Raw genomic sequence first — 9,186 nt, 5'->3', positions numbered from 1 at the left:
TGACGGTCTCCGGAAAGCAGGCACAGCGGATCCGATCTGCCCAGAGGACAATGTGTATCCTACAAGGCCCTTGAATACTCTGAAAGGAGGCACAGGGGCCCTGGCGGCTTTGTCTCTTTTGCCCTTGAAGTGAGCAGTTGCCTCTATCACACGCTCTCTCTGTGATGAGTGGCTGCTTTACCAGAAGCTCAGAAGCAGCAGAGCCAACCAGCCTGTAGCAGTTGCCTTCCTGTTGGTGACAGCACACTGTGAGCAAAGGCAACTTAAGGCAGAGCCTGGTTTGGCTTAGGTCCGTCATGGTGGGAGGCGTGGCAGCAGGAGCTGAGGCGGAGGCCATGGAGGGGGCCGCTCACTGGCGTGCTCCCATGCCAGCTCAGCTGCTTTCTTAGGGAACCAGGACCACGGCCTAAAGGAGGCTCCGCCCACAATGGACCGGCCCTGCCCATCAATACTAATTAGGAAAATGCCAGGCAGGCTTGTGGCAGCTTGTCTGAGGCGTTTCCTCAGCCGGCGCTCCCTCCTCTCAGAGGATTCCAGCTCGTGTCAAGCTGACATGAAATTAGCCAGCACAGTTTCCCTACCTCTGGGTATGAGTAACTTAGACTTTTACTAGTTTAAGCTGACAATTTACAGGATGTCTCAGAGGCCTCAAATGCAGGCGTCAGACGCCGGGAAGACACTCTGGCCAGTTTGAAGGTACTTCTTCCTGTATTCTCTTCCTCTAGCTCCCTTTTACTTTGTTATCCATCCTGGTTCCCAGTGATTAACTTTTACTTTTTATCTCTTACTTTGAGGTCCCAACCATCTCTCTAATAACCTGTCAGCAGTTTATCTAGAATGCACAGCAATTTAAACTGTGATTTTTGAAATAATTGATTTCTTATGTCTTGTGCTTTGTAGTTTGATATCAACGTGACACAAGCTAGAGCCATCTTAGAGGGCAGAGCCTCAATTGAGAAACCGCCTTCATGAGATTAGTCTGTAGGAAGACCTGCAGGACTGTTTCTTAATTGTGGATTGATGGGGAGGCCCTGCCTGTTGTGGGACGAGCCATCCCTGGGCTGTGGTCCTGGGTTCCCTAAGAAAGCAGGCTGAGCAAGCCATGGGGAGCAAGCCAGTGAGCAGCCCCCTCCATGGCCTCTGCATCAGCTCCTGCCTCCAGGTTCCTGCCCTGCTTGAGTTCCTGTCCTGACCTCCTTCACTGATAAAGAAGAATAAGCCATATAAACCTTCCACTCCCCAATTTGCTTCGGTCATCACAGCAATAGTCACCCTAACCAAGACACCCTTTTTGGATAAAGGCTGACAAGAATTCTTTTGTGTTTAAGCTTCTGGTGCCTCCATCTTTCTGTTTTTCAGGGCTTGGGAACCCGAGCTAACTTTAGCTGTACAATTTTTAAAATACTTAAAAAAAAAAAAAAACAAAACCACCATATTTTTGGCTTCAGTTTCCTCCCTGCGATGTTAAGGAGAACTCAGCTTTCGTGTTCTCCTTACTAGCAGAGGGCAAGGCAGCAGGGCTGCGGGAACCACAGCCCCTGCCACGCGCTGCATGGCTGTCTGCCAGTTTCTCTCTGCTCTCCTCCTGTTCCGAGAGCGTGGCTTTGGTGCTGGCAGCTGCTGTCATGCGTCTCAGAACCTCTCACAGGTTGACATTCTCTTTGCGACTTACGTTTCATTATTTCCGCACTTGTTCTTCCAAGAAGAAGGCTTGGTTCAGAGGGATGTGCGTGCTCTGGCTGCTCCTGTGCGTCTTTCATTTTCTCCCTCACCATGAGGGTCTGTGAGCCCTCTGAGGGCCGTGATGTACCAGCCCAGCTTTTCTTTTCTTTTTTTTAATTTATTTTTTAAATTAATTACAGCTTATTTACTTTGTATCCCAACTGTAGCCCCCTCCCTCCTCTCCTCGCAATCCCTCTCTCCCTCCCTCTTCTCCTCCCATGCCCCTCCCCGAGTCCACTGATCCAGGAGGTCCTCCTCCCCTTCTCTCTGACCTAGCCTATCAGGTCTCATCAGGACTGGCTGCATTGTCTTCCTCTGTGGCCTGGTAAGGCTCCACCCCATAAGGGGAGGTGATCAAAGAGCCAGCCACTGAGTTCATGTCAGAGACAGCCCCTGTTCCCATTATTAGGACACCCACTTGGACACTGAGCTGCCATGGGCTACATGGGTTCTAGGTTATCTCCATGCATGGTCCTTGGTTGGAGTATCAGTCTCAGAAAAGACCCTTAGGCCCAGATTTTTTTTTCTCCTTGTGGAGATCCTGTCCCCTCCAGGCCTTTCTATCACCCCCTTCTTTCATAAGATTCCCTGCACTCTGCCCAAAGTTTGGCTATAAGTCTCAGCCTCTGCTTTGATACCCTGCAGGGTAGAGTCTTTCAGAGGCCCTCTGTAGTAGGCTTCTGTCCTGTTCCTTGTTTTCTCCCTCTTCTGATGCCCATCCCGTTTGCCTTTCTGAATGAGGATTGAGCATCTTACCCAGGGTCCTCCTTCTTGCTTAGCTTCTTTAGGTGTACAGATTTTAGTATGATTATCCTATATTACATGTCTAATATCCATTTATAAGTGAGTATATACCATGTGTGTCTTTCTGCTTCTGGGATACCTCACTCAGGATGATCACTTACCAGCAAGCTTCATGATTTCCTTATTTTTAATTGCTGAGTAGTATTCCATTGTGTAAATGTACCACAATTTCTGCATCCATTCCTCAACCGAGGGACATCTGGGTTGTTTCCAGCTTCTGGCTATTACAAATAAAGCTGCTATGAACATGGTAGAGCAAATGTCCTTGTTGTATACTTGAGCATCTTTTGGGTATATGCCCAGGAGTGGTATAGCTGGATCTTGAGGTAGCACTATTCCTAATTGTCTGAGAAAGTGCCAGATTGATTTCCAAAGTGGTTGTACAAGTTTACATTCACACCAGCAATGGAGGAGGGTTCCCCTTTCTCCACATCCTTTCCAGCATGTGTTGTCACTTGAGTTTTTGATCTTAGCCATTCTGATGGGTGTAAGGTGAAATCCCAGGGTCGTTTTGATTTGCATTTTCCTGATGGCTGAAGATGTTAGGCATTTCTTTAAGTGTTTCTTTGCCATTCAATATTCCTCTATTGAGAATTCTCTGTTTAGCTCTGTACCCCATTTTTTAATTGGATTACTTGATTTGTTGCTGTTTAACTTCTTGAGTTCTTTATATATTCTGGATATTAGCCCTCTGCCAGATACAGATTTGGTGAAGATCCTTTCCCAATCTGTAGGCTGTTTTGTTCTGACAACAGTGTCCTTTGCTTTACAGAAGCTTTTCCGTTTCATGAGGTTCCATTTATTGATTGTTGATCTTAGAACCTGTGCTGTTGGTGTTCTGTTCAGGAAGTTGTCTCCTGTACCAATGAGTTCAAAGCTCTTCCTCACTTTTTCTTCTAACAGGTTTAGTGTATATGGTTTGATGTTGAGGTCTTTGATCCACTTGGACTTTAGCTTTGTGCAGGGTGATAAGTTTGGATCTATTTATATTTTTCTACATGTAGACATCCAGTTAGACCAGCACCATTTGTTGAGGATGCTGTCTTTTTTCCATTGTATGGTTTTGATATCTCTGTCAAAAATCAGGAGTATATATATGTGTGGGTTTATTTTAGGGTCTTCTATTTGATTTCATTGATCCAATATTCTATTTCTATGCCAGTACCATGCAGTTTTTACTACTGTTGCTCTATAATATAGCTTGAGATCAGTGATGGAGATACCTCCAGAAGATCTTTTATTGTAGAGGATTGTGTTAGCGATTCTGAGTTTCTTGTTGTTCCATATGAAGTTGACAATTTTTCTCTCAAGGCTTGTTAAGAACTGTGTTGGTAATTTGGTGGAAATTGTATTGAACAGTAGATGAACTCATCTTGATAATTTATTCCGGGTAGTTCTTACTGAAAGGTAAGTTTACCCAACGAGCTGACACACAGGCACAGATGGGCCTTTGAAGGTAGGAGCAGTGTTGGTTAGGAAGGCTGGCTGTAATGAGCAAATGAACCAGTGTCAAAGAGCCAAGGTCAGCAGACCCCAGGCCTCTCGGAGAAAGCCTGTGAGAATGAGATCATGTGTCGCGAACACGAACACACACACACGCAGGCGCCCAGCCTATGTGTGCAATGGGATTATTACCCACTTCTGAATCTCTCTCGTGTTAGGCACAGAGCGGGAAGCCCTCCTCTGTCCCAGATTCTTGGTCAGATGGACAACCCTCTGCATTGCTCAGGCTATAAAAACTGCTGCTTGCAAGGCCACGGCAACCCAGGACTTTTGGCCTGGGGAGAAGGAAAAGGATTCCTTGCCTGGGGGACGCTGAATAGGACAGAGACCAAGGCAGGGTGGATTGGTCTGGCTTTATGGGCGGAGGGGGGAGTATGTAATGTCTCAAAGAAACACTTCTAGCTCACGAGTTTTCCTTTTCCTCTCATGTCATATCTTCCCTCTACGAGGCTCTTTCTCCCACTGAGCTCTTGCTCTCCAGGATAGAAGTCAGTGACTTGTTTGCTCACATCTGATCCACAAGCTGTAGTCAGAGAGAGAGATAGAGAGAGACAGAGATATAGAGAGACAGACACAGAGAGAAACACACATATACATATGGACCGATAGACAGACACACAGACAGAGAGGGCCTAGCATTGGCTTTTGATATCCAAAAGCCCACCCCCAGTGACACACTTACTCCAGGGCCATACTTCTTAGTCCTTTTCAAGTAGTTCCACTCACTGGGGATAAAGCATTCAAATATATGAGCCTATGGGGACCATTCTCATTCATACCACCACAATAGTTAAATGCATACATGTTTCTAAATGTGACCTCGTTAGTCTGTACAATGCTGCCTGTTTGTGGGTTTCAGGGCTGTCTGACATTGAGCAACCAGTTGTGCCCTTCCCTGGGGAAGACCATCCTTCCCTTTCCCAGCTTTCCTTGTTTGCCTATAGTTCCTGGAGCCCAGTCTCAGTGGCCCAGGGAACACTGTGGAAGAGGGGACAGAAAGATGGGAAGAGACAGAAGATCAGGGAGTTTGCTGTGAGAGGGTGTCTTGTGGTGACCTCAGAAGCCACACCCATGAAGGCTCACCAGCATGACTGCCCAAATGTGAGCTGAACAAGCGCCATGCCGACCAACTCGCCGAACCGGATGTAGAAAAGCTCACGAGGCCTTAGTGTGGCTATTTGTCACCACTAGGCGCAGACTCGAGTCTGTCTGCAGCTGGTTGGAGTCAGGCCAGCCAGCAAAGCTTGTCAGCCCCTGCAGCAGTTCCCACTGCAAAGACGGAGGTCTTCTGAGCTGACACCCGCCAGGGCTCAGTCCTCCCGCAGCTGATATTTTGAAGGTTGTTTTCTCTTTCCAAGTGGTGATGGCGACTGAGGCCTACAGAGAAGGGTCTCATTAAGAATTCCTCCACACAAAGCTGGAAGATATTCACCGTGCCAGGTACACAGACTGCCACATAAAAACATAAGATTGTGAGACGTTACACTGTGATACAAAACACAGCTGCAGAAGCTCACAGCTCTCCAGCGGCCCAAGACAACGAGACGGTAGAAATGCCGGCGACTAATGTTCAAGCTTAGAGTCTTATTTTAAAAGATGTATGACCTCAAAGAAGATTCAGACAAACAAATAAAGTCACGATATGGATAAGAAATTTAGCAACCTGGATAAGAAATTCTGCAAAGGGATAAAACCATGAAATAAGGAGAAAATTTGAAAATAATGTGTTCAATAAATAAAATTTATAAACCTAATTGAAACATCAATAGACTAGAGAAGATAGAGGAAAGAACATCGGGGGTTGAAATGGGTTGTTAGAGTCAGGTAGCAAAAGGTTAACTGTGACTGCAAATGTGAGACCCGGGGACATGATTAAGAGATTAAAACCTGTAAGTGTGAGGTGTAAAAGAAGGGCAGAAGATACAGACTAAGGGGACGGGAAAACCTGCTTACTGTAATCTTGGCAGAAACTTTCCAAAATCTTGGGAAATATATGGACTTTCAAATAAAGGCATCTAGAATCTCTAATACAGGAGATTAGAAACAACAACAACAACAAACAAACCTCTGTCTGTGATACTTAAGATGACAAGAATGCAGAAAAAAGACAGAAGAATGTGGAATGATTCAAGACACAAGTGCCACAGGCAACAGATGGGGGGAACAATAGACCCTGCTTTAAAGGTAGGCGAGACAGACTGGTGTAGTTCAAGTCCTGATGGAAAATAACAGCTAACTAAGATTATACCCGCTGAAGTTCCCTGCCCTGTCAAACCGCAGGGTGGGAGCAGAGGGCAGCCCCTGATGACACGTGAGTCAACCCCCGAATCCATGCAAAGGTGGAAGGAGCGAGGGACCTCCACAGAGCTGCCCTGTGAGCCCGCATGGGCACTGTCACACATACGTTAACACACACACCGCACACACACAGCAGTACAGAATTAACTAGAAATGAAGACCTTCCAGATAAGCATGAGCTACAGTGATTTAGGACTTAAATTTTGCTAAGGCAATAATGACTCCATGACAGCGTCGGAGAAGCTTACAGGAAGATTGCTCACGGAAGGGGAAAAAAGGTATGAACAAGAGCAGCAGCTTGGGAAAGAAGAAATCTTAGTTGAAGAACAGATGAAAAACGGAGACAGAATCAAATATTAACTTAGCAAATCAGCAAGTCTCTAAGATGAGCAGGAGAGAAATGAGCAAACGCCTTCCAACAGTCACAGTAAACCTTAAGGCTTGAATGGTAGCCCGGCCTGCTGACCTGGCTTGGCCCTCAGGGAGGGCACCGCTGGTTTCCTTCTTCCCTGGTGCCCTGCAGGCACCTCAGCCTGCTCAAACCGGAGTGCAGCGTCCCCCAAATCTTTACAGGCACAGAAAGGACTAGAGTGGCATCGTCGCCCAGACTTTTCGGTCTCTGGATAGATGCCGGCTCTGCCAGGGGAGAAGCGGGCGGCCTCCAGTGAGGAGGGTGACTGAACTGCAGCTTGCTTACACAGAGAAGGAAAGACGGCGTGGCGAATGGAGGAGCGAGCCCCTGTGTCACCCAGAACGTGAGCTCTGGGTCTCAGGGAAGTGACACAAAAGGCATCCACTAAGTGTGTGCTGAGCTTCCTGAGAGGGAGTGTCCGTCACCCCACATTTGCACTGTTTGGCCCCAGCCAGACTCCGTGTGTATGGTTGTGAAAATAAAAAGGAACTCTCCCCCAGAGCCTTGACGTACTTTCCGGTGGGTGAGCAGTGGTTGTGGGCGGGGAGGTCAGGGCAGCCCCAGGCACAGTCTTCAGGGGCAGCTCCCTTTGTTTTCTCTCAATCGGGGTCTCCGAGGGGTCTTGCTTGACGGGGAGGCACATCTGTCTCTGCAGCGCTAGGACTGTGCGTGTGTGACGGTGTGTGTCTGTGTAGCTGTGTGCCTGTGTGTATTTGTGTTTCTCTATGTGTGTGTGTGTCTGTGTTTCAGGGGAAAGCTTCTCGTGTCCCGGCTGGCTCCAGATTTGCTGAGTGGTCCTTCGGGATGCTGGGGAGCAGGAGCAGCCCCTCCTGTGAGTCTCAGTGGGGACCGCCACACGCAGGGAAGACCCAGGCACTGTCCCCACGTGGTTGAAGCTTGCTGCTGTCCTGCAGTTCTTCCGGTCCGGTAGAATCAGTCTCTGAGAAGGTGCCGGCACAGTCCGCACTGGGAACGGCGGAAACGGTGCGTTTAATCGGCAGCTCACCCCGAGCTCCCTTGGTTCAGCAGGTAGCCCACCAAGGCTCTCCCTCAAACAAACGCCACCTAAACCCCCAAACGTGAGGGAGATTTATGGTCTCTATGACAGGTAGAGCCCCCATTGTCTCCTTTCCACAGCAGGTGCGTGAGGTGGGTCGAAGCGGTTTCCTGTCATGGCGTCGACCTGCCCTTGTGCCTTTGGCACCGTGCTAGCACAGCTGTAGGATCTTTTTCAAATGAACCTGACCAAATGGAGCCGTGAGGCCAGCCAGAATCAAGTTTGTAATAGAACAAAGGACCACTAGGCGGAGCCAGTGTTTAGGAAATCACAGCTCTAGCTTTGGGTGGTGCTGAGGGTGGACATGGGAGTGATGTGTTATGGGGGATCAGCTTTACCTTCGGTCATAGGTTACCCCAATTTTGCCCAGCCATCTCCTACTGGCAGGAGCTGTTGCTCCGGTGCATCCATACAAGCAGATGAAAGAGGACGTTTAGAATGGCCCAATTCCTCTTGTCACCCCAAAATGACACTTGATTTGACACTTTTTTTTTTTCAGATTTATTTTGTGAGTGTTTTTCCTCTCATGTATGTATGTGTATACCATGCGCATGCTTGGTGCCTGGAGAGCTCAGACAGGGGTAGCAGATGCCCAGAACTGGCGTTTCAGGTGGCTTTGAAGTACTGTGGACTAAAGCCGGGTCCTCTGTAGGAGCCGCCAGCGCCCCTGCGGCTGAGCCACCCCTGCAGGCCCAGCAGAACTTTAAAAGTGAGGCTTCTACCCACCAATGTCTGTAACGCTCCCCACCCCTGAGGGAAGCTTGGGGAATTAGCTCTGCTTCTGCGATTAAAAAAATCCGAGACAGGCTGCGTCTGCGAGCTGTCGGGGTGTTTCAGGGTGTTTCCCGATGCGAAACTAACCGGTCAGGTGCCCGCGCTTCCTCGGTGGGCACAGCCCCGCCACACCCGCAGCACAGCACACACCTCTAAGCAGGCTCTAAGCAGTTTCTCCGCGGCGCGAAGCCACGCGTGCCTCACCTGTGCCCCACGCGTGCCCCGTGGCGCCCCTCCGAGCCTTGGCCACGGCTGTTGAAGGTCTGATGCACTTCGGGAAGCCTTTGGAGGGAGCCCGCCTCCTGGATGATGCCCGACAGCCAGCTTGTTCATTTTTTTTAAACCTCACACACGAATCTCAAGAGCTTGTGCTTTAGCTCTTTAGTGCCAACTCAGGCAAACGCCCGCCGCGTGAGAGACGACACCGAGCCGGTGGCCACGGCTACCTATCAGTGGAGGAGGCCGCGGCATGGATGGTGAAGGCACACCAAAGCGGCCCCTTAGCGCTGGCTGTGCCCGCCGCCCCGGCAGTCGCTCCCCTCGGACGCTCGCTTAGTTCCGGGGAAGCCGGACGGGCCGGCTCTCGGGGCGCTGTGCGCGCGGTCTGGGGGTCCTG

At 49.2% G+C, this 9,186-nt stretch overlaps 1 protein-coding gene across 1 annotated transcript in view; it reads left to right on the top strand.

Annotated features, from left to right (window-relative positions):
• The first annotated feature begins 296 nt into the window (after window positions 1–296).
• Kcnh1 (potassium voltage-gated channel subfamily H member 1) overlaps window positions 297–9,186 on the top strand; it is a 265,929-nt gene continuing 257,039 nt past the window's right edge. Inside the window, exons 1-2 of the mRNA XM_055609189.1 lie at window positions 297–357; window positions 634–696. Of these exons, the coding sequence (XP_055465164.1) occupies window positions 297–357; window positions 634–696 (124 nt within the window). The remainder of the gene's footprint in view (window positions 358–633; window positions 697–9,186) is intronic.

Source organism: Psammomys obesus, unplaced genomic scaffold (genome assembly GCF_907164565.1).
Source record: "Psammomys obesus unplaced genomic scaffold, mPsaObe1.curated_primary_1811, whole genome shotgun sequence".
Lineage (NCBI taxonomy): Eukaryota > Metazoa > Chordata > Mammalia > Rodentia > Muridae > Psammomys > Psammomys obesus.
This window is presented reverse-complemented; position numbering and strand designations above follow the sequence as displayed.